At 34.9% G+C, this 24,576-nt stretch overlaps 3 protein-coding genes across 3 annotated transcripts; 1 reads left to right on the top strand and 2 right to left on the bottom strand.

Moving 5' to 3' along the window:
- The first annotated feature begins 72 nt into the window (after nt 1–72).
- Nucleotides 73–3,815, top strand: LOC131594280 (probable glutamate carboxypeptidase LAMP1). Its single transcript, XM_058866366.1, has 13 exons — nt 73–723; nt 804–1,330; nt 1,427–1,494; nt 1,558–1,639; nt 1,747–1,839; nt 1,922–2,074; nt 2,150–2,218; nt 2,352–2,439; nt 2,554–2,637; nt 2,795–2,883; nt 2,967–3,083; nt 3,174–3,314; nt 3,416–3,815. The coding sequence occupies exons 1-13, from the start codon at nt 294–296 to the stop codon at nt 3,596–3,598; spliced, it is 2,124 nt and encodes a 707-aa protein (XP_058722349.1). The 5' UTR covers nt 73–293; the 3' UTR covers nt 3,599–3,815.
- A 284-nt stretch (nt 3,816–4,099) lies between these two features.
- Nucleotides 4,100–12,888, bottom strand: LOC131594279 (serine/threonine-protein kinase VPS15). Its single transcript, XM_058866365.1, has 11 exons — nt 12,405–12,888; nt 11,322–11,444; nt 11,179–11,224; nt 10,888–11,048; nt 10,158–10,237; nt 9,720–9,825; nt 9,416–9,592; nt 6,189–9,314; nt 5,651–5,898; nt 5,462–5,561; nt 4,100–4,735 (listed from the first exon to the last, which is right to left on the bottom strand). Exons 1-11 carry the CDS (start codon nt 12,675–12,677, stop codon nt 4,559–4,561), a joined length of 4,617 nt encoding a protein of 1,538 aa, XP_058722348.1. The 5' UTR covers nt 12,678–12,888; the 3' UTR covers nt 4,100–4,558.
- A 4,520-nt stretch (nt 12,889–17,408) lies between these two features.
- LOC131594278 (arginine--tRNA ligase, cytoplasmic-like) lies at nt 17,409–23,838 on the bottom strand. Its single transcript, XM_058866364.1, has 18 exons — nt 23,699–23,838; nt 23,546–23,616; nt 23,244–23,392; nt 22,701–22,776; nt 22,462–22,563; nt 22,102–22,320; nt 21,507–21,587; nt 20,933–21,016; nt 20,733–20,837; nt 20,057–20,235; nt 19,792–19,876; nt 19,518–19,704; nt 19,317–19,386; nt 18,618–18,687; nt 18,323–18,412; nt 18,072–18,140; nt 17,857–17,958; nt 17,409–17,770 (listed from the first exon to the last, which is right to left on the bottom strand). Exons 2-18 carry the CDS (start codon nt 23,552–23,554, stop codon nt 17,660–17,662), a joined length of 1,788 nt encoding a protein of 595 aa, XP_058722347.1. The 5' UTR covers nt 23,555–23,616; nt 23,699–23,838; the 3' UTR covers nt 17,409–17,659.
- Between the last annotated feature and the right edge of the window lie 738 nt (nt 23,839–24,576).

Here is a 24,576-nt window from a genome sequence, read left to right as displayed (position 1 = left end):
TGTAACCATAATAAACATAATTTAATTTTGTTAAATTCACATTCATTACATAGACTATATGTTATGTTTCTTTATCAAATCAATCATTCCAAATAATATAAAACTCAGTCTTTATCTCTATCTCCATCTCTCTCGAACAACCAAACCAGAGAAGAATCCATAAAAACCAAGAAACTTATCCTACATTAAGCACTTAAAAAACATCAAATAAGTTAAGGAAAAAAAAAACATTATATATATCCACCAAATTATGCAATAGTAGAATCTATTACTTTTTCTTCAAAACCTATACAATGATCAAAACAGCAATCACCTTATTAGCCATAAGCACTTCTTACTTGTTACTTCTAGCTACTCCAACCAAGAATCCTGCCTATTATCATTCTCTCTTTCTATCAGATTCTTTTTCAGATAATGTTTCCATATCAAACAACCTTGAAATTCTCACACATAGGCCCCACATAGCAGGTTCTGAAGCCAACAATGAAGCTGCAGCTTATGTTGTCTCAGTTCTCACTTCATGTAACATACTTTCCCATGTAACATCCTATGATGTTTCTCTTACATATCCTCTTTCTCGTTCTTTGGTCTTGACAAAATCATCATCAGAATCAGAATCTTCTTCCATTAGCTTTAACCTTAGTCAACAAGTTTATGAAGGTGATCCTTATGCTGATGTTGCTGATGAAGTTGTCCCTACGTTCCATGCATATGCCAAGTCAGGTACTACTATTATACTACCGGAATTTTGAATTCTGTTATTTGAGATTATAAAGTCAAACTCTTACCGCTGAACTGATCAGGTACGGTCGTTGGTTCTGTGGTTTACGCGAACTATGGAAGGGTGGAGGACTATTTGAAACTCAAAGAAATAGGAATCAATGTTTCGAATACAGTTGTTTTGGCGAAGTACGGAAAGATCTTTAGAGGAGACATTGTGAGGAATGCATATGAAGAAGGTGCTATTGGAGTTGTGATATATTCGGATAGAAAGGACTATGGCGGAGGTGGAGGCGGATCAAAGTGGTTTCCTGATGAAAAATGGTTGCCACCGAGCGGTGTTCAGGTTGGGAGTGTTTATCGTGGGACTGGAGATCCTACAACACCCGGTTGGGCTAGCAGTGATGCGTGCGAGAGAATATCGAAGGATGAAGTTGAGAAAAGCGGTGATGTTCCTTTGATACCTTCATTGCCAGTGTCGGGTGAAGATGGCGAGAAGATAATTAGGTCAATTGGTGGTCCTGTTGCGGAAGATGATTGGCAGGGAAGTAAAGATGCACCTACTTATAGGGTTGGACCGGGACCAGGGATTCTCAATCTTAGTTACACGGTATCGTATAAGTGTTTATGTATCCGCTCGAATCGATTAAGTTCTTATTGAATAACGTTTGTGTTATAATTCAAAATTTTGGATATTCGTTTTTAGGGGCAGGATGTTATAACAAGAATTCAAAATGTGATTGGTGTGATTGAAGGAACAGAAGAGCCTGACAGGTATGAAAAAGTTCCTCCTATATCCTTTGCAAAACTTTTACTAACTTTTGCAACTGTTTGTAGATATGTGATCTTAGGTAACCATAGAGATGCATGGACTTTTGGAGCAGTTGATCCCAATAGTGGCACCGCAACACTGCTTGAGGTAACAATGGCTTTCTACTATGTAGTTGCAGACGTAGGCACACTTGGCCGAACTATGTAAACAAGTATTGCATTTGTTGTTTGCGATTTTCGTTTTGATTATTTCAGGTAGCACAAAGATTAGGGAAGCTTCAGAAAAGAGGGTGGAAGCCTAGAAGAACAATCATATTATGCAATTGGGATGCTAAGGAATATGGCCTAGTAATAACTTTCTTTCTCTTTTTTTTTTCTATATTTCTTTCACACAAAAGTTCAAAATTTGACACACATTCATTTCTTACAGATTGGATCAACAGAATGGGTAGAAGAGAACAGAGAAATTCTTACTTCAAGAGCAGTTGCTTACTTGAATGTTGACTGTGCAGTAGCTGGACCAGGGTTCTATGCCAGTGCTACTCCACAGCTTGATGAATTGATCAAAAAAGCTATTCAGAAAGTATGACGGAAGTTCAATGATGAGTTTATTTAACCAATACTTGTGTCGATAATGAGTTTATTTTTCCATTTGTAGGTGAAAGATCCAAATAACTCATCTCGGAGCATCTATGATTCTTTGACTAGCTCTGGCAGCTCTCCTCAGGTAACTTACTTGTTATGCAAGTAACTAACTAGCTATCTTCGTTATAACGTGTTTGTAAGCTCAATTCATTGTGATCATGAATGAATATACATGAAGCATGCGATTACTAAGTTCTAATACAGTTATTTAATAGTTTGGAAGGTTAGGAGGAGGAGGATCAGATTATAAAGCTTTTCTGCAGCATGTGGGGATTCCAGCAACTGATATATCCTTTGGAGAAGGTAGAACACAATTAATTCTTCTAATCATATCAATAATTTCATTTCTTCTATACACAAATTTTTTTGATTTGTCACTAAAATATGAAGAAAAAAATTATTTCAAATATGTTGCAGGATACCCGGTTTATCATTCACTATATGATGATTTCGTCTGGATGAAAAAATTTGGTGATCCTATGTTTCAAAGACATGTTGCAGGTTGGTACATCAGACTAGTGTTATCCAAAGGGTCTTTTTCATTTTGCGAAAATATTTTATGCTTTTGAATCTGTCAATGTATATAAATTAAATTCGATAAAATTTTGTTTTCAGTGTTTCTCTTACCCTTAGTAATTGTTTATGTTCTGGAAAACAGCTGCAAGTGTTTGGGGTCTAATAGCACTTTGGCTAGCAGATGAGGAATTCTTACCTTTTAATTATGTATCATATGCTAAGGAGCTTAAGGTGATTTAGTCAAACATTTGTAATAACAGACTATTTTCATTAAATTTGAGAGAATCTTACAACATCAAATATTTGAATGTTAGCTTAACATGAAGGAACTGGAGAGTGAGATTTCAAATAAGGATATAAATTTGTCTCCTATGTATAAGTCCATCATGGAGCTTGAAAAAGCAGCTACCAAGATAAATAACCAAATAAAGGTATGTCTTTGAGCATCTTTAAACCATAACAACATAATTATCATACAGCTCAATATGGAAATAGATTGTTGAAATGTGTTTTTTTTTCAGGAAATTGAAGAAAGTAAAAATTGGAGAACATGGAAGATGGAGCATTTGAAAGTGAGAGAAGTAAATGATAGACTGATGATGGCTGAGCGCGCATTCACTGACAGAGATGGTCTCTCTGGATTGCAATGGCATAAACATTTGGCAAGTCTTTTTCTAGGGGCTTTTCTTATCTTAAAGAGCAATTGGAAAGTTGAAAAGTTATGAAAACTTCTACTTAATTTTATTTTCCACTGTTTTTTCAGATCTATGGACCATCTAAACATAATGGCTATGGCTCTCAATCATTCCCTGGAATTGGTGATGCTGTACAAATGGCCAAAAAACTACGTACTGTAGAATCATGGCGTCAAGTACAACACGAAGTTTGGAGAGTCGCGAGAGTCATCAGACACGCTTCGTTAGTTCTTTCGGGTCAATTAACATGAATATTATTTTACCTATATGGTTACCTTTGACAGCACAGCAATAAATATGATGGATGGTGAATAAATATTCCATAACTTGCAATTTCGATGATTAGTTGCAACTTAGTTTCTCTCGTTCTTGCTATAAGGCTGTCACACTGGTGTAATGAGAAGCCGACGTATTTGTAAAACTTATGAGAATTATAAATCTAGACAAACTGCAAGAAATCAATTTTCATATTTGGCTCCTAGTATCAAGCAATCAGAAAATATCATTCACAGAATTATCAAATGGTTGATAATGTGTTTGGCAATCTGTTGAAAAATCTCACATTCATTTGAACGGATTCATACTCAACTATTGAACATGTTCTTACATTCATTTGAGCCAACCTATACTCAAATTCTGAGCATGCTGACGCTGTTATATATAGAAATCTCACTAAACATCCAGCACAGAAAACAAAGGTAAGCCATGGATGGATGAGAAATGAAACAGAAAAAAGGACATAGGAATTAAAATAGATACGCAACGAGCAACGATCTGTATTTATGGATGGGAGAAACTATCCTTGTTCACATTAATGGTTACATGAAGCAAACAATTGTAATCAACTAATTGGAGCCACAAGACTCGGAACTTCTTAAGAAAAAAGGTAATCTACCTTCAAGAGATATCATCAGGCCAGCCAAGAAGAAGATACATTCAAAGAAACTTGTGTGCTCTATCTAAAAGTCTATTTAAATAAAATAAAAACACAGGATAATCTAGCCAACTACCGGCATCATGAACACTCTAAGCTTAACAAACTTCTCTAATTCTCTATTAACAATACCTGCTGTACAGATCAAGGGTACATCAAAAATTGGGGACTATAATGAAGGTTTGATAGGTTAGTTCCTATAACTTACTTTATGTACAGTTCTACCTACCAGGAATTGCTAATTATGTGCAACAATGCCAAGATGAACTTTAGTAATTTACTTCCAAACCTTGATGGCCCCATCTCTACCACTTGAAAGTAGAAGTCTCTGATTTAACTTAACCGAAGCCACAGAAACTACAGAATCACGATGACAACCGGCAGAATCAGTAGCAGCAGCTGCAAGAATTGCCTTTGGTGTCAGCTTGGCTGCAAGAGGACGTCTCTTTGTCTCCTGTTCAAACAAGAGTAGAAGGCTAAAATTTTGTTGTCTATATTCTAATCAAGTTGGAAAGTTAAAGCCTTGAAGAAACAAGCAATATCCAGCAGCATTTAGATGGTACAATAAATTTAAACAGTAAAAGTAAAAGATTTTGGCCATTGGAAAACATTGGAATGAAGAAAGTAAAAGATTTTGGCCATTGGAAAACATTGGACTGAAGAAAGTAAAAGATTTTGGCCATTGGAAAACATTGGACTGAAGAAAGTAAAAGATTTTGGCCATTGAAATAACTTTTACAAAGGGATGCATAATGTAGAAATAACCTATATAAAGCTGATTAAGAATGAAACATTCACACATCAATATTTTCTCTATTTCTGTAAATGTAATAATAGAAAACTTTAATGGAGACTGGCTAAAATTTGAACAAGAAAAAAAAAACATTCATAAAAACTATTTAAGCAAATATTCATGATAGCTAGGTTTGTTCAGTTTCTTGATTTGTTCGGCAAAGGTAACACTAGCTGATTTCAGGTAGTTGGAACAGAAGTAACTGGTGAAAATAAAAAGGAACTGTTTAGCTGATCCAACCAGAAGTGTACAATTTGCCGAGTAAAAACCTGCCATACCAACCACAATTTCATGCAATGTAATGGTCTATGCCACTAGACTGAATGACAACCTCCCCCTCACCCCTAAAAAAGGCTGAATAGCATAATAAGCTGAAACATAAATTACCTGTACAACTTGCACTCCAAAACTAGATTTTGTTTCGTAAAAGTCATCATTTCCACCTCCCTTTAGGCTTGGTCCACAAATGCAGTAGCTTCTGTCAGGACTGAAAAAAGAAACAGTGCATAAAATAAATTCAATTAGACTATTTTCACAAGAAAAACAAGTAATTGGGATTAATGTTCAACACAAAACCTGTAATGATCCCATCGACGTATCTTTAAATCAGTGCCACCAGTCAATAAATCACCCCCTGGTAAGGGAAGTAATGTGCGAATACCAGGAAGACGGGGAGGAGGTTCATTTAGCTCATCAACTCTATACTTGCGATTAATATTTCGTCTTGGATCTGACTGAGAAGTTGGTTTACTAGATGGTTTGGCCAAGGCCCAAGGCATATCGGACATTTCTGCATCACTGTCATAATTGGCCATCCTCAGTACCTGTTTGTACAAGAAAATAATCAGAGTACTGTAAATATGAAACATCAATGTAATTCAAGGGATCCAACATAGTTATTAGCATCATCAAACCAGCCCGTGATAAATTATCACTTATACAGCACTTAACGTACTTGCATAAAAACGAAAGGTGGTAACCTTCAGTAAAAAAAAAAACATATCCTCTCGGGATAAATAAAATTTTGAATTTAGAGAGTATATTGGATAGAACTAGGTCGTGTTCTGGCACATATTGCATTCACTTACTATAAACAATTATAATTACTCTATACCTGGTGGCAGCTAGCATTTTCTGCATTCCAAAGAGAAACTTCATTGCATCCCGCAGCCACATAAACAAGGGGCCTAGTGGTTGAAGATAGAGAAGCATTTGAAGGAGGAAGGAAGAGACAAATCTTTTCTATAGGACAAGCAGGAGAATACTTCCAAGAGTTTACAGGTACACGAAATCTCAGATCCCAAAGTGTAATTACACCCCTGGACGACCCTGATACAAACCAGTTGGAACAAGACCCTGATGCTAGGGCCAAGGCGTAGCCCTCCTCGGGAGGAGCCTTCAGCGTCCAAGAATTGGAATTTGATCTTGTATCCCATAGATGAATGCCACAGTTCTGGGTGCTATACATAATGCTATTATTATCTGTAGGGCAATTTAAAAGGCCGAGTATGGCACCTTCTTTGGTATCCTTCTTTGTGATATCAGCAATCCCAGAGTACTTCTCAACAACATTTCCTAGTCCTCTAGAGATATGATCAACGGAAAACATATGAATAAACCCATCAGATGCTCCAGCTATCACTCGCGCTGATCCTGGAAGCATTGCTACACATAACGCACGGCTTCCCTCTAGGTGATAAGTTAGCTTTGACCTGAATGAAATGTCTTTTTCTAACCTTTTGGAATCCCAAATCTTGACTGTAGAGTCATCTGATGCACTCACAAAAAAGCTGTGATCAGAAGAAACTGCTATGTCACTCACTGCTGAACGGTGCTCCTGGAGGTGCGCAACCAACACCCCACGCGGCCTCCAACCAGAATCAGGGATGGATGTCCGAGCAAAAGATTGAAATCCTGATAAATCAGCTTGGGCAGTAGCTTCTTCAAGTGAAATTGATGCACCTTTATTATTAGAAGATAGTCCCAAATCTTGAAATGTGCTATTGACAAAAGCTGTTTCACTTTCCTTGGGATCCGGTTCATGTACCACTCGGTGGAACTGTTTAGAACCATTGCTGGTGCTAAACGAACCTGAAAAAAGCTTTGGTGCTGGAACTGAATTGGCCAGATTAAAGGACTTACTAAGAGGATTAACCCAAGGCATTGCAGATGAACTAACACCCAGAGAATTCATTTGTAATGGAGAATCAGATGCTGCAGGAGGTATACCCATTCCTCTCCTGTCCATACCGAATGAATATAAAGGTATGCCCTCTGATGGCTTGTCATATGTCAAACTGCTTACACCACTAAAGGTTGGTGACATAAATCCTGAAAACTGTAACTTCTCCGAGCATTGGGGATCACGATGTCCCCCCATATTGCTATCAGTATGCATAAAGGCCCCCATATCTCTTAATTTAGACTCGGCTTTGTCACAATCAGTTAGCCCTGGCTGTGGGAGGGAAGTTCCAATAGTTTGTTGAACCCCAGAACCTTGTTGCTTCTCAGCCCAGCTCTTTAACGAGTCCAACTCATCCATTCCTTTTTTAAGTAAATCCATTTCCCATATTTTAGACTGTGATGAGCTATACCATATCTTTCTCTGTCTTTCTAACATGTCAGAACTCCTGGAGCTCTCCAAGACTTCATAGAAAACCTGTCTTGAGACAGGAGGTTTTAAACATGACAAAAGAGCTTTCTCTGAAGCAAGAGACACGGGTTGTCTACGAAGGAAAGGACGTATAACAGGAGCAAGGAAAACATAAGAATCCACTGCACCCAGGCTCTCACTGCTAGCAGAAATGAAAGAGACAACTGATCTTCGTACCCATTCACTAGGATAGCACAATAAAGCAAAGGCACGCTCAATCATTTGAAGTAATATCCTCTTCCGGAAGAACCCATTTTTGCAAAGAATAGTTAAACATTCTAAGGCTCTAACAATGACAGCTTCTGTCATGTCACTCAAAGCTTGCTCAATGTAAGGTAACAGATATTCCTCTACACTTCTTTGGCCCACAAAAAAGCAGACATAAACAATCTTTTCATAGAACACTGTTCTTAATTGCTCATCTCGGTCATTTAAGAAGGCAGGAAGGATAGGTAAGAGTGTGTCATTACTTTGTCTCACACCAAAGAAGTAGCAAAGTTTACCGATGTCCTGAAGAAGTGCTCTTCTAATATTCGGTGTTTGCTTTGGACCCATAACAAGTTCTTGAACAACCTCTGCAATTGATTTTCTCAGCTGCAGAAGCTGGACATCACTATTTATCATCTTCATTCTCCCAGATGTCTGAGTAGGTGATGTCAATGGCTTCTGTGGCAAACTCAGTTCATCAAGGACACCTGCCTCACTCAAGCTCATTGAGTGTATCAAAAATCCATAAGCAGTGAGTGCCAGCTTAGCTATATTGCTGGCATAGCATATCCTAACACTTTCCTCAGGGTCATCAGGAAGCATAGAAAGCATAGGAAAAATATACTCAGGAAATATCTTTGCATCACTGGGAGGGAAATCCCGCACTATGGGAAGAATGTCACACAAAGTCTCCAAAGCAGCGCAGCGCACAATTGCTGCTGAATCAGAAAGCATTACAATCACATATGGGATAACACGCTGCAAACGATCTTCATCATCAATATATAGGGCAGACGCCTTCAACAAGAGTACAGCTGCCCTCCTCAGGTGAGGCAACTTGACATTGCGTATGCAGGAGCACAGCAAAGAAGTTATCAAAACCATGCCTTCACATCTCATAGTATCATTGGGTAATGGTAGAAAAGGCGTTCCAAATGTATCTGACTGACTGTCATACTCAGACATCAGTGAATTTAAGTCTTTCATAGTAATACTTTTCAAAAAGGGATGATCATTTCCTCGAAATGTATTGGAGATAGTTTGAAGCAGCTCACCAGGAGACTGCAAACTTTTTAGATTTTCAGGAAAGGTAGAATCTTGTGCATTCCCTGTTACTTGCTGAGGACCGGATGGATTTTTATTATTATTTTTAGCATCCCTCAGTAGGCCATTAATATCACCAAGAAGTTCATAATGATCATGAACTAAGCCTTTGCCTACGTCTTCTCTTTTCCTTTGTGTGTCCTTCATGAAACTCACGCTTTCTTTGGCAACCATCTCTTCCAAAAGCTCTCCAGAAGTTACACCTGCATCATCAGATGACTGCTTGTTCATCATTTGTTTAAGTATCTCCTGGAAAGCACTCTGACATAGTAAAACCTACATAGATTGTTCCCCACATAATCAAGGTAAAATAAGCAAGTTACAGAAAACAACAAACAATCAATGGACAAAAAATATATTTCAGTAAACCCATATACCCTCATATCAGAATGGAGAGGACTCCAGCAACGGTAAAAATCATGCAGAAATGGTGAAAAATAGGTAGGGAATACAATTCCAGCATATTCCTTTAGATATCCTTCAGCAGAAAATCGAGACTCTGGCTCTAACTGAATCATGTGCTGAATCATCTTACGGATTCCAATATCTGGTATCTGCACCCATAGAGAATACAGTGCTTAAAATATTAAAAACTGGGTCATGAGTATGGCTAGGAGGGATCAATCCCCTACTGATGGAACCATCAGAGGACAAAATAAGACAAACACACAAATAGAGTACTTTTTCAAGATGTTGACTTGGATCGTATTGCCCTCTGCGATACGCAAGAAGTTGAGACAGTTCAAAAAGTGGTTGGCCCTCGAGGAAAAGTTCAGCAATTACACACCTGAGAAAGTAAAATAATATTTGCACCTTAGAAACATGGTAAGCCAAAAAATCAAATTAAAACAGTATTAAAAATAGGTGTGCCAACAAAACCACATTGGTTACTTTTCAACAAAATAAATCTAGAAACTTCAGATTCGACAGAAAACTATACAATAATCAACTCAACAACAAATTAAACATCATAATTACACAAGTATATTGCCTTGCAGATTGCATTACTGCAATAAAAAATGCACACAATTCATTTCTCCAATGAAAAGTCCGTTAATTAAATTTCATGCACATAAGATTTCCGGCAAGATTGAGATTCTTGCAGCAATGATTGCTCACCCGACAGCAAATAAATCCATTGATGGCTTTAAGGGGGTATCATGCGCCATCTGCATCTCCCCTCCATTTTCATAAAACCTCTGACAGGAAAAATCCCCCAAAAAAATGAAAGAAATAGAGTTAGAAATATAATCATGCTCCGTAAAAACGGTAGTGACACTGATACTGACCGGCAAGAAAAAATGTAAGTAGTGACACACGGCAAGGATTATTGTCAAGTCACAAACTGCATTTTATAAATTTTAAACAAACTAAAGAAGAAAAATGTGTCCACGAATGTTTTGATAAAGTTCAAAATGGTTAACTATACCAAAAAAGAACTATAAAGTGGCTGCTAAAGCATGACATATTTTTTCATTAACCTCGATGTCTAACCTAAAGCCCAGATCAGTATTATTTATAAACATGTAAAACGAAAAAAAATAATAACCACCGGAGTCCTAGCTTAATCAAGTCATCAGGGCTACTTGCTTAATTCTAAATTTAAATAAGCCTATCAGCAGAAGATTACGAGGTACATATTTCACTTGCATCTTTATACTGAAATTCACATCAACTAATGAAGGTAAACAGAAACCCAGAAATATTCTATGCAATAATTTCACAAGATAACTTGTAGGAAACTTCAAACTCAGTAATATCACAAAAGCATCTTGGCTGAGCCAACAAACTGAAACAAGACAGATCGTACAAATAATCAAATAGTAATATGAAAGAAAAAGGATCCAACCTCAGGCGCCAGATAACAGAGTCTTCTTCCACCCGTGTCAAAGAAAAAAGAGAAATCGGATGGGTCATCATACGGAATATAAGTGGGTTTAAAAGATGCAAAATCAGCAAGGTAAAGCCAATTTGAGGATGTAATTAGCACATTTTCACACTTGATATCACCTACAAAAAAAGTGTAAATTTGCACAAATAACATCAATGCAAATGCAACGCCAATCAACAGCAAATAGATCCATCTCCACTCTATTCTCTCTTTTATAATTGTGTATATTTCAATTAAATCAAAACTTACCATGACACACTCCCTTCTCGTGGCTCTGTTTTACAGCTAAAAGCAACTGTATATATTACCCCAAACCAAAAAAAAAAGTCAGCAAAAGTACAAACTTTTAAATGCAAAGAAAAAAAAAAATGAAGTGTACAAGTGAAGAAGACCTGAAAAGCCAACCATTTCTTCTCAACAAAACTAAGAAAAGGTCGAGTGCTTAATCGATCATGCAAATTATGGAAGAAATATTGCCTCAAAAGATAAGCTGCTTTATCTGTTTCTTGCCAAAACTACGAAATCACAGATACTGCCACATGAGCAACATAAAGTAGATCCATAAAAACACCAATCGAAATAACGAGCACAATATCGCCAAGCCTTTTCGGCTACCAAATATGTTAATTGGAAATTCCCTCAAACTACATACAACACCATGAATTTTAAGACATTAAAATCAAATCGCTTAAAACTCAATTAGGAAACTCCCCGCGACCACAGCGTCAACTTCAAAATTAAAACAGGTAAAAAGATTAGCAGAATACCAACAAGACCTTTCAGTGATTTCCTCAAACAACATCTATCCTAAGCGCAACCGCATCTTCAGCTCAAAAATCAGAACAACTAAAAACGAGAATATCAACAAGTCCTTTCAGTAACCAAAAGCAGTAAGTATAATTAGCTCAAACTATAAAACATCTCATTCAAATTCGAACCCATTGAAACAAAAACTAAGTCACCAATCAGTCAGAAAACACAGCGCAACCAAAATATCAACACGAAAATCAAAATCAAAACAAGAAATTGCAAAATATAAACAAGTCTTTTCAGTAACTAAACATAGTAATTAAAATAAATAACCTCAAACTACAAAACAAAATCTCATTCAACTCCAAGCACTTAAAATCAAACTAACTCATCATTCATCGAGTTAACACAGCACAACAAGCAACAAAATTCAACTCAAAAATCAAAATGAAAAACAACAAAACCATTCAGTAACCAAAACTGAAAATTCCTAATTAGCTCAAATTACACATAAACTTCTCAAATTCATAATTAAGCTCAAACTACAAAAATAACTTCTCAAAATCCCAATTAGCTCAAACTACAAAACAACTTCTCATTCAAATTCCAATCTTTCATCAAATTAACTCAACACTAACCACATCAACACACCACAACCACAATTTCCACCTACAAACCCCAAAATCAAAACCAAAATCCAAAACAGAAAGAATCAAAAACCGAACCTGAAAAGGCCAAACATGAGGATGATCAATACTGCTAAAAATATCCTTAATCTGATTGAGACGTCGTTCATAATCGGAAAGATCAATGGAATCGCCGCGTTTGAAATAAACCTTAACAAGAACCAAACCTTCGTCGTGCTTACACTGAATCGATTTGAAGAAGCGGCCGCGTCCAAGAACTTCTTTCAGTACCAAATTGTAGGTCGACGGTAACTCGTGGAGGTAATACTCCGACGCGGAAACTTGCGTCGTGCGCGCGATTTTGTTTCCCATTGATTATTGGATAATCGCTTTTTTCTAAAATTGATTATGAGCTGTGACTAGAGTAAGTTCATATTTTTTTGATTTTCGCGTTTGGGTAATTTGGTTTGGGAATAAATAGGTTTTCGTTTTGGAGATGGAAACTCTTTGAAACACTCTTGTGTTACCCTTACTTTGATGCCATTGCGTACGGTTCTAACGGAACGGTTCGTTTAGTTAACTAGACGTGTAGTTTAAGTGTTGCAAGGTGTTAAGGTGTTAGGATTTTTGGTTTTATGATGCATTAGTTGTTTTAGGTACATTAGGTACTAGTGTGAAAGAAAATGATAGCATGCAGATGTTTTTGTTCCAGACAGATGAAATGGTGTTGTCGGGTCATTCAGAGTATCTCTTGATTGTGTGGTACAAGATGACGTTAGTTTCTGTCCATACGAGGGTCACTACCAGATACGATTGTTTGACGTCATCTCTTTATACTCTAAATGGCTTGTATGTGAGTCATCTCTTATGTATCATTATCTTCCAGATAGTTATGCGTCATTTAAGCTATATGCATATCATTCTGAGACCTCCCTATGAGGTCCTACTCCCGGCGTCCGCCGCATAGACCTACATGCAATATTAGATTATTTCATGAGTCACCTAGTACCAGAGGGTTAAATGTTATGGTTTTATAGGGTTTCATGCCCTATCATGATGCCATACGCTCCTGGAGAACCACCTAGGTCAGCTAACCTTGAGGTGCTTGAGGTTCGGGTGAGCAAGAAAAGAGTGTGACGGCGGTATGACGGCTTGTTGTAGAGATGGATATAGGATTCATATAGGCATGACTCTTTGAGGATGATTCTCCCTAGTTGGCCCTCGTGAAAATCATGGTTTCCGAGTTACAGAATATTGTGCGGTATAGGCGGCAGAGGAGGCAGGCGGTTAAATATACCCAGTAGTTTACATTGGGATGTTTTTTCGTTTTTAGTATTTTCGAATGTATTTTCGGACTCCTAATATATATGAATTATCTTGACTATTTTTTATTAATGTATTAATATTTACCCTTCTTTAACTTTAAATTTACTTGAATTTTACGTTAATTTAAGTTAATATAAGTTAAATTACGAATTTTGGCCTCATAAAAATTGAATGTTTGGACAATAGTGTTGGTATGATGCGAATCAGAGAGGGTTTTAGAGGTGCATCTCTGAAATAATCTCATTTTGTATTCACCATGCTTTAAAAACCTTCTAGGGTACATTTCGGATATGCATCTTCGAATTCACCCAAATTTCTTACGGAGATGCATATGCGAACCATGTTTTGTGTAAAATGTGGTGAAATTCATAATAACACATTTTGGTTATGATTTGGGTGCGTTCGGAGATGTATCTCCGGACTCACGTAGAAAAAATTTGGGTTTTCAAGCGTGTTAGAGGCACAACTAAGAGTGAAATGAGCATTTCTCGTGATTTATCATAGGCTTTTTTTGCCATATCTTCTTAAAAGGCTAGTCTGACCTTAAAGGCTATTTAAAAGTATATTGGCTTTCAAATAGCTTACTAGGTTAAATATGTTTGACGTCCTTATAAATATTTCAAATTTCGTATTTAGTCCCTCGAAATTTTTCTTCAAACAATGGTCCTCCCCAAATTTTTCCTCCATAAATTCCGTCGCTCCCGTTAAAATGGCTTAACGGCTGCCTACGTGGATGGTCGAAGGTCATATTTTTTTACACTTGGAAAATACACGTTGGATTATCTTTTTTAAAATATATAATTTTTCAAAAATATTATCAAAAAACCTTAATTACTTTCGTTGCATTGTTCTTCCCATTCCAATTATCTTCTTTTACTTCGTTTTGTTCTACTTTTCGTTCTAGTTGTTGTGTTTCAATATTCTCGTTCATTCTTCTTCTCCTTCGTGTTCTTCGTGTTACTGCTCATGGCATCTTCCTTAAGGCACGGCAAATCAGGATCTTCTCATTACACAATTGGACGCAACCGTCTAGAGAAAAGGTGTGTGTGTGTGTGAAATGTTTGTACGATATCATACCATTGCACGCATGGACCTAATAAAGGAAAGCTTTTTTGTAGATGCCCATTTTGGCAAAGTGAGGAAACTTGCAATTTATTCATATGGGATGAAGACCTAGCAAAAGGAAAGGAGGTTAGTGAATTTGTTGATGAGGACTAAAGCAAAGATGAAAGCAACTTAAAGGAGATGCAAGCTTTTGAAATATTGAAGGAGATGTATGAATTTTCAATGAAAAAGAACAAGAAACAGCAAATAGAGATGAAGTCTGAAGCAATTTTTGGAAATCACAAGTCAACATGTCTTGCATTCTCATTTATGCTCAAGATGTACTTGATATTGGAGTGTAAATGTTGATGATTCTATATTGTTGAAATATTGTTCTGATGTTGATGTAATGTTGTTCAATTGTTAGCCAAATGTTGTTCAAATGTAATGTAATGTAATGTGATGTAATGTAATGTAATATAATGTTTTGCAACTGTCTGTCAAATGTTGTCCAAATGTGTAATGGTGATCAATATGACTGTAATGTAGTTCAAATTTGTTGTCCAAATGTGTGATGTTGATCAATATGACTGTAATGTAGTTCAAATTTGTAATGTTGAATATGTATTGAATAAGCTAATCTGAAACTTTTGAATCAAGTCAATATACTAAAGCGTCAACATTTCTACATCAACACACAACGATGTATAATGGAAAATTTCAAGAAGTATTTGATACTTATGCGTATATTAATGTTGTCTGCAAAGTATAACATGTAATCATGCAAACTATTCATGAATTTCAATAAGTATAATAGCCATAAAATGTATCTAAATCAGGCTATAATACCAATTGATAGATTTAACTAAACCGAATAGACAGAAATTATAGCATATTGTTATGTTATAGAATCATCAATAATAATAATAATAATAATAATAATAATAATAATAACGGTGCATCTTGTAGGATACGAGAGATTTTTATCTGAGAGAATGATATAAGAGGATTACTACTCTCATTGTCGTCTAGGGTTTTCTCCGTATGTTAATCGTTTTATGGGACAACGCTTAAATAGCTAAATGGCTGATGGCAGGGACCTCTCATTGGACTTGACTGAATGGTCTGACCCATCAAGGTCCATTCAGACACAAAACCCAACCAAACAATTCATCAATAAAATAGTGTTTAATAATAATTGACCATAATACAATTAATTAATAATTGATTATGTCAATCCATTTGATTAATTAAATAATAACAGAAAACTCTTGGGAACTAGAGTAGATCGCATGGTTTAAGGTCGAACAAGGATAATCTCTGTTGTGATCCTTTTTACTCTATCTCTTTATATTCTAATCCATTATATATTTTAAAAAAAAAAACTTTTTTACTGCTTATTCTCTATTAATCTATGCTTCTAATATAAATTGTTTTAAATCCACTGGTTTTGTGAAAAAGTTTTTAAAATTTGAATATCATAATTCACACCCCTCTCTTCCCCCATTTTTGTGTTTGGAATCGTTTGTTCAAAAGAAGCTGAAAAAGAGATATCATTGAAACGATATGTTATTTTCTCATCATACAAATCCAAAACGACACATTATTTCATTCCTTGTAATTCAACAATACAAATAGAAACCCACTTAGTATAACTTAAAAATGAAATATGGAAAAGATGAAGACAAACATGTAAAAGTAATATATAAAAAAAATTGAACGTGTATCAGTATAACTCACATCCATAAAATCTTATGTCAAGATTCTGATATGTCCACACTGTTGCTAGTGGACCATCCAACCCATAATAACAATGCATACCTCTCTTCTTAAAATGAAAAAAGTTATAAAAAATGACAGTGATTTGGAAGTCATTATATATTGCTTGATGTGAATATACAGTAAAGAAGAGAGGGACGGGAAGCTATATAAAAAAAAAGGATTGAAGAAGACACAATGAATAGGAGAAAACCACAATTTTTGCAAAAAGAAGCTGAAGACCCGACGAATAGAAGAGGAACACAGAGTTTTTGAAACATTTGAGGTCAAAACTAGGTCTATTTCTAATTTAAAAAATGATATGACACTTACAATAATTCTAATGTATTACACCTCATTCATTAATTGCCACGTATTTAAAGAAAAATCCACATAAGTATTATTTTTTTATCAAAAATGAGAAATAGAGTCTAAAACTTTTAAAAACCAAAATAGACCATAAAATCAACCAAAACTATAATGTAGTTAATTTAATAATATTTTATCATTTTGCTACTTTGTTTTAAAATAAAAAATGAAAAATACTTAAAAAAATTGTATTGTCTCCTTCCACATTACAATGAATTTTCCCTTCTTTCTTTTTAGGTTCTTTCTGCATTTTCAACTTGTACTACATTTTTTATAGTGGAAATTAAGAATGCAATATAAGAAAATCTATCAAAGCATGTCAACCATTACTACAAAAGTTGGCATACACCCAAAGTAGATAATTGAATGATAATGTTTGAGTCAATACAATATCTATCTCAAGATAAATGACTCATTTGTTTTTTTTTAAATAAACACAAGATAATTTTGGTCTATAGTTATTTAACCTTAGGTGATAGTGTAATTTCTCAAAGCTAATTAAATTAGTAACAAAAGTCGAGTGAAACTAAGAAAATACATAGTTGTATGCATGGATCAAAGAAGGAATTTTTAAGAACTACTAAAAAAAATTGTCTCTACACCAACTAAAAATGTCAATTTCAAGGGATCTTTACTTGTCAGTAAAATTACAATAGATGTTCTAACTATTTTCCAGGCATTAAAATACAATAAACATAACAGAGAGTGATTCTTGGACAATACATTTAACATTGGAAGTTTCCTACAAGTAAAATACAATAAACAAAACACAAGATGTGGATGGAGTATACTCATTCTTGCACAATAAATTTAACAATAGAAGTTTTCTACAAACTTGAACTCCTCAGTTAGATGGATCATAACTTGTAAACAGGTTCAATTCCAAGGAGATAGAAGCAATGTCTCATCACAACAAGTGTTGCTTCACATAACAAAAGTCTGCTAGTTTCTTCAGGTGACCCAACAACCTGGCAAACGCATTCCCATTAATACACGGTAAATACGATCATAGGAAAGACATTCAAAGTATTACTAACATAGAAGCTTTGGATACCTGACAGTTAGAATAAAATTTCTTTGTGAAGATTTCGGCCAAATTATATAGGTATTCACATAATACGTTTGGTAACAGATTTGCACATGACTCCACAAAAACCTGAAAGATAAAAAAATCTTAGTGTTTTCTTAAAGAAGATAGGCCCAGATTAACAAAATAAAACACTACAAAGTGTAGCATGCAAAGTCTTGAGAGGAAATGTTTCACTCTACCTCAGTAAATTGTAGTAAATGAAGACCCAATGTACGCTCGTCTTCATGATCCAACACCAACTTCCCATTCTGTCACGAGTTGTTAAACAAGATATGAATCATATAAAATTTGAACCAATTCATTTTTAGCCGGTATACTATTATATAAGTAAAACTAGAAATGCAGAATTAGGCATTAAGCATGTGATACAAAGCAAATAAATTGTTTTTTCAACAACTCTAAGGTCATGAACATGGAAATAAGAACTTACCTTTTTTAGCTCTTCTATGTCTTTACCCGATTTCCTGATAATGGAACAGATCCTAGCATGTGCATACAGCAAATACACAGCAGTATTTCCCTGTTGGATAAAAAGCTTAGAAATGTATGATATTTATAACCGTACATTCGTTGGTTTCATGAGTGATGAAGAAAGGGCTTAACATTTTTGTTGTAGCAGTACTGACAGCAATTATAATTTGTAAATCAAAAGGACCAAAATTTATAGCTTTAGACTTCACAAGTCTACAAACTTCTCTAAAAGCATTTGAAAAGCGTATATGCACCTTATCATTAAGCATCTGATCAAAGTTGAAAGTGTAATTTGTTAATCTATTGATCTTCAAATCAGCATATCTGCAAACACATCATAAGCATGAACATGATGGATGACAATTCTACAACACATTCAGCATTACAAAAACAGAAGCATAGGCAGACAACAGAAACGTTGTAAAATCAAACCACAATAATATGATATGTAGAGTCATTTGATACAAAAAGAAACATTTTAGAGTGAGGAAAAAAAAAGCAACCACATACTACATTTACTACTTTTTCAAATATACCCATAATTAATAGTACTACTGTCTTAGCGGATGAAGTTAGAGTTGAACACATTCATATACAAAAGGGTATTATGTGAAATTGGCAAAAGAGGCTTATAATAAGGAACAGAGGTAGTGTTGAATTAAACTAATTGCCAGTTAGAAATTTTGGTTTAACTATATGGCAGTTAGAACATTTATTATAAACCTCAAAGTAAAAATATATATCAACCAGATTCAGAACATTAGAGCAGAATGAAAAGCGAGGCTTGAACTTTTAAAATTCTGTAAAACAGGAAAATGTAGGTCAACAAATCTGGTTCCAATATAACACAGTGAAGTATGTCTACAATAAAGCTAATTACATATTATTGCTGGAAAGCAGGTTGGCTATTATACTGTAAATAGGGGAAAACATTATCAAGAAAAAGAACTTACTTAACAGCCCCATATCCAATTGCCTCTGATGTTTTCTCAATCTCCTCCTCTGTCCAATCTTTAGCATTATCTAAATGAGCATAGGATTTAGAAGGTTAACGGTCAAATTGATAGTATCAGATTCATAGATCTTAAACAAACATTAATTCTGGCTTGCATATAGGAATAAATAAGAATTGCAATATGCGACTAATACTTTACCACGTTCAAGAAGGGCAACTTTACAGCGCCTTTTAGCTTCATCAAGTAAATCAACCAATCGAACAGTCTCGCTGCTGCGACTCCGAAATCGTTTTCCATCGTCGCCAAGAACAAGACCAAAACCTATATGAGTGCATATAGGAAATTCATTTGGATCCTTAGGAAGCCACCCTGCACGTCTAAAGGCCTGATAAATCAAAAGGGGTGTCAGACATTTAAACTCAATGGAACATTAGCAGTAGTATTGACAATATATCAGTCAATTGGGACATACCTTAAAAAGCATATCAAAATGTTGCCACTGCCCAACATCGGTAACATATATATTCCAGTCAAGCTTTTCGACATTCAGACGATACCTACAAGGTTCAAGTGACTAAGGTAAACCAAAACAGTTTATTTTCCACAGTAGATCTATTTCCTTATTGCATACTCAGATAAAACTACAGACAAATAGAAACAGGATAACTGAATTCAAATATTCATACGAGTCACGTCACAAATTTCAAGATATCCAAAAAAAAAAAACTAAAACTAACCAAAGTGATGCTAGATCGGTTGAAAAGTAGTTGTAGCCACCATCTCTTTTCACGGCAATTAGTGGTATGTCTACACCCTCAACAAATATCACACGAGCACCATCACTGTCTTCAATCAGCCCTAATTTCTCCAGTTTCTCCAAAGTTGGAGGGATCAATGGATTAAAGAAGCTCTCTGGCTGTGACCAAATACATCACCAAACAGAACAAAGCCAAACATGTCACTATTATCCAATAAAAATAAATAACTGTAACCACTGCAACATAGATTCAAGATATTATCAATTTATTTCTACATTGTGTGCGCATTAACAATTTCTTTTGAGCTGCAAAATCTATAATTGTTACGGCAATTGCTGTGCACATGAAATCAATATATTCAGTCTAGTAGAACTGAGAATAAAACTCAAATTGAAAAAAAAAATTAGGAATGATTTTTAATTCAAACAAGAAATTGGAATAAAATACAGACAATTTTAATTTACTATAAAGAATATGGTAGACCTCGCTAAAACACAGAATCTAAGCCACAGAACATACAATAAAAGTCACACCAACAAAACCAAACACATATGGGGAAAACATGGAATTCTAAGAGGCTCTACACTACGTTAAAAGAAAGGGAAGTAATAACAAATTCATAATAGGAGATACAAAAAAAAAAAAGAACCCTAACCATTTCCTCCAAACGGACTCCAAGGCGTTGATAGACTTTGTTAAATTCAGTCCTACTGATATCACAAATTCGCTGCCATGCCGTGCGATACTTGGGATCCCCACTCTGAAATCAAAATTTAGTTATATAAAAAACGTATAACCATTTCCTCGTGATCTCGCAACTAGCAGGAAGAAAGAAGAAAATGGAGTAAAATTTACCTGGAGCTTGATCACTGACTGCTGTGCATTGTACTTAAAATCAGGATCACTATCAAACCTCAATTTTGAGGCCTTGTAGAATGCCTATAAATGCACAAACTCTAATAATTTCAGAATAACTAAAATAATTTTCTAGCGAAACTAAAAAAAACGATGAGAACATAAAACGTTATCCCAATAGACCAATAAAAATTGCCATTTCAAGGTTGATAATTCATCTATCTATAATTTATACAAAGTGACACTGAAAATAGCCAAACATAAGCCCGAATAATTACTTTTGAATTCACAGATTGATATCTTTATAATTAAAAAAAAAGTAGTATTGGGAGTGCTGAAATGATCTCAAAAAGCAAAAACTATTTTATGCTCAAAAGCCTTTTCACAAACACAGTATAAAAGCAATACCTGCAATGAAAATCAATTACTTATCTTATCAAGGCTATTTGCTGTTTTATGAGAAAATGACAGCTTATATTATCTATGTCATCTGAACTTAAAATACCCATAAAATGTATATTATACACCTACATAAGAAAACTATTACAAAGTTCATTTCCATATGTAATCTAACCTGTAGATCTCCAATATCAGATTCATTAACGTCTTCTGGGTTTGGAAACTTCTCAAAGAGAAATGCGATCAGCATCCCGAACTGCAAAACCAATGCATGGACTTTAAGCCTTATGCTTAGATGACAAAATGAGATTCTAAATGATAGAATATTCTATAACTCAAGCAAACAAATCTCAAATAAGCATTGTTAATAGGTGGCAATTGAAATAGTTCAATATCTAAACTATTTTCATTATGGGCAGGTACAGCAAAATCTTAACTGTAGAAGGTATCAGGACTTCATTTAAGTTGGAGGAATGCAACTCATGAGCTTTGGTGAAAGCAGTTTAAAAACTTTCATAAACCATTGGTCCAAACACAACTAGAAGTTAAAAGATTATTACAAAGGAATCGCACAAAGCCATATAAGGTTATGAATAAGGAAACCATAGCCTAAAGACAAAAGGTTAAGAATGAAGAAAACCTACCTTCGACAATGCATAGAAATGAATTAGTCACAACAAATAGCATAAAAATTCAGCGTTGGTTTCAATATAAATATATCAAAACATCGGGCACAAAATAGCATAGTTTACTTTAGAGACTAAATCTACCTGAGTGCCCCAATCACCGATATGATTTCGGCGGATAAGACCTTCTGCCTTGCAATATTCAAGCATCCGTGCCAATGTGTCCCCAATAACTGTTGACCTCAAGTGACCAACATGCATTTCTTTCGCTATATTGGGAGAGGAAAAGTCAACCATAACATTCTTGATCGGAAGTCGAGGTGCCCAGGAATCAATACCCTCAGTAAGCACCTCTTGTACGCTCTGCAGGAGAAATAATGTACGTTAAGTGCATAACCCAATTGACACGCTACAATTCAGATACTAGCCTGGAAATTTGGATGGAGACACATACTCCCAACACACTATTAATTTAAAACTACAAATAGAAATGCAATCAATCACCTTTGCTATCCACTTCTTTGATAAGACAATATTCACAAATCCAGGACCAGCAACAGAGCACGATTCTATCATTTCTGATGGGGGGAGATTTTTCATAATAGCCTACACAAACAAAGCATGCACGCATTCCACTTGAGCAATAACAAACAAAATCTAATTCCAAAAGCAGTAAATAATAAGGATTTAAAATAAATCACACAAAGGAAGGGGGAAATTAAGGAAATTATCTCTGATTATACCTCTCCAAGAGAACGGGGATTCTTGAATTCTGTTTGCTTCCCTTTAATCTTAGCAAATAGACTCATTGCATTATTACTGCATCCAGAATTATAAAAAAAATAATAATAGCTTTAAATAACAAATAAGCTTCTTTTGCAAATTAAGGTGTGAATAAAACACTAAGTGCCTGTTTGAATAACCAGCTTAATCAAGGGCTTATGGTTTATAGCAGAAGCACTTGTCTAACAAAAGATAATATTATTTCATATAAATAGTAAGCTGTTTCCCTAAGCTATCCAGAGACTTTATGGAAGTCACAGTTATTTCTATGAGCTCTCTCAAATAGTCTCACAAGCTCTGTAGCACCGCTCTGTAGCACCAACACCTCTGAAATAAATATGTGTGTCAGTGTCCGACACGGACACCGATACTTATGATTACGTATAATTTATTTTTTAAATTAATATCGGTGTCAGACTTGTTTCCGGTATCCGTGCTTCATAGCTCACAAATCCTTATCCAAACAGACCCTAACTAAATCCATTTCACATATCAAAACTCACCATTGATAATCAGCATGTTTTACACCATTTTTAGCAACACAAGCATCAATTAACGGCACAACATCAGATTCACTAGGCACAGTTACTTTGAGAGATTCTGCAAACAGCTTCGCCAATTGCTTCCTGACACTAGCAGGACAATCTAGTTCCTATATTCCAAACACATAAACTAACATCACCATTTCATTTCTCAAAAACAAGAATAATAAACAATAAATCAATCCAAATCCAAAAATAGAAATAATAAATTTAACTTATTTATTACATTATCAGTTTGGGAATTTGGGAATTGATGAACTTACAATGAACATGGTGGAAATGGATTGTGTTTGACTGAATCAAAACACTTCAGAAGAAGGAACGTTAGGTGAATCTGTGAATAGAGCAACAAACAATGAAAATTGAGCAGAGAAATTGAGTGAGAGAGAAGAAGCAGAAGCGAAAACGGCGCATACCTTAAGAACCCTAATTTTATTGCTCTTCTACTGCTGCGTTTTTGCAAAATCGGATTCTTTCTTATTTACCATTTTCTCAACTTTTAATGGTTTCTTTAATAGAGTTTTAATGGTGTTTTTTCTTTTTAGCAAAACAATAGTAAGTTTTATTCACTAAGAGAATAAAAATTCTCTAGTCAAATTTATACATGTTAAATCAGTTCAATTGATAATTGTACCTAAATATCAATTGCATAGAAGTGCGGTTCAAATCTGTAACATTCTACTTATTCGTCTTTATTGACAAATGACAATGATTCAAGAGAAAGCATGCATCCACGTTGTCATATATCTAGATAGTATATATTAAATCTCAGTCGTTGGATCTTAATCGAACACTTGCAAAATATTATAATTACATGAATGTGTAATTGTGGTCCTCCCTGCACCATTGGATCAAGTAATGGTTAGTAATAGTCAAGTTAAAGCTATTCATAATTAGATCAAGAAAGACTGGATGATGAACTAACAGTGTAAATTAATTTTACACTGTCAGTCAATAACAATCCTGTATCCTGCTAAATCAAAATGAAAATTTTAAATTATTTGTATGACATAACAGAGTGATATAATTTTTTTGAATGACGGTGTAAAAGTATTTGTTAGTATTTGCTCGCTAGACGATTTCTAATATGATTTGTTCAATTAAATATTGAGAAGTTGCTTGTGAAACATATTTAAAGAATGTTGATAAGTATTTAAATTAAATAGTTTTTATTGTACAATTTTACATGAAACCATAAAGAAGTAATTTATACTTGTATGTTCTAAAACATATTCTTTTATTGTTTTGAATATCACAAACTATTTTATTAAAGAAATCTCGGTATATCTCATCA

This window comes from Vicia villosa, linkage group LG4 (assembly GCF_029867415.1).
Source record: "Vicia villosa cultivar HV-30 ecotype Madison, WI linkage group LG4, Vvil1.0, whole genome shotgun sequence".
Lineage (NCBI taxonomy): Eukaryota > Viridiplantae > Streptophyta > Magnoliopsida > Fabales > Fabaceae > Vicia > Vicia villosa.
The sequence above is the reverse complement of the archived record's forward strand: the minus strand, read 5'-3'. Positions and strand labels throughout refer to the sequence as shown.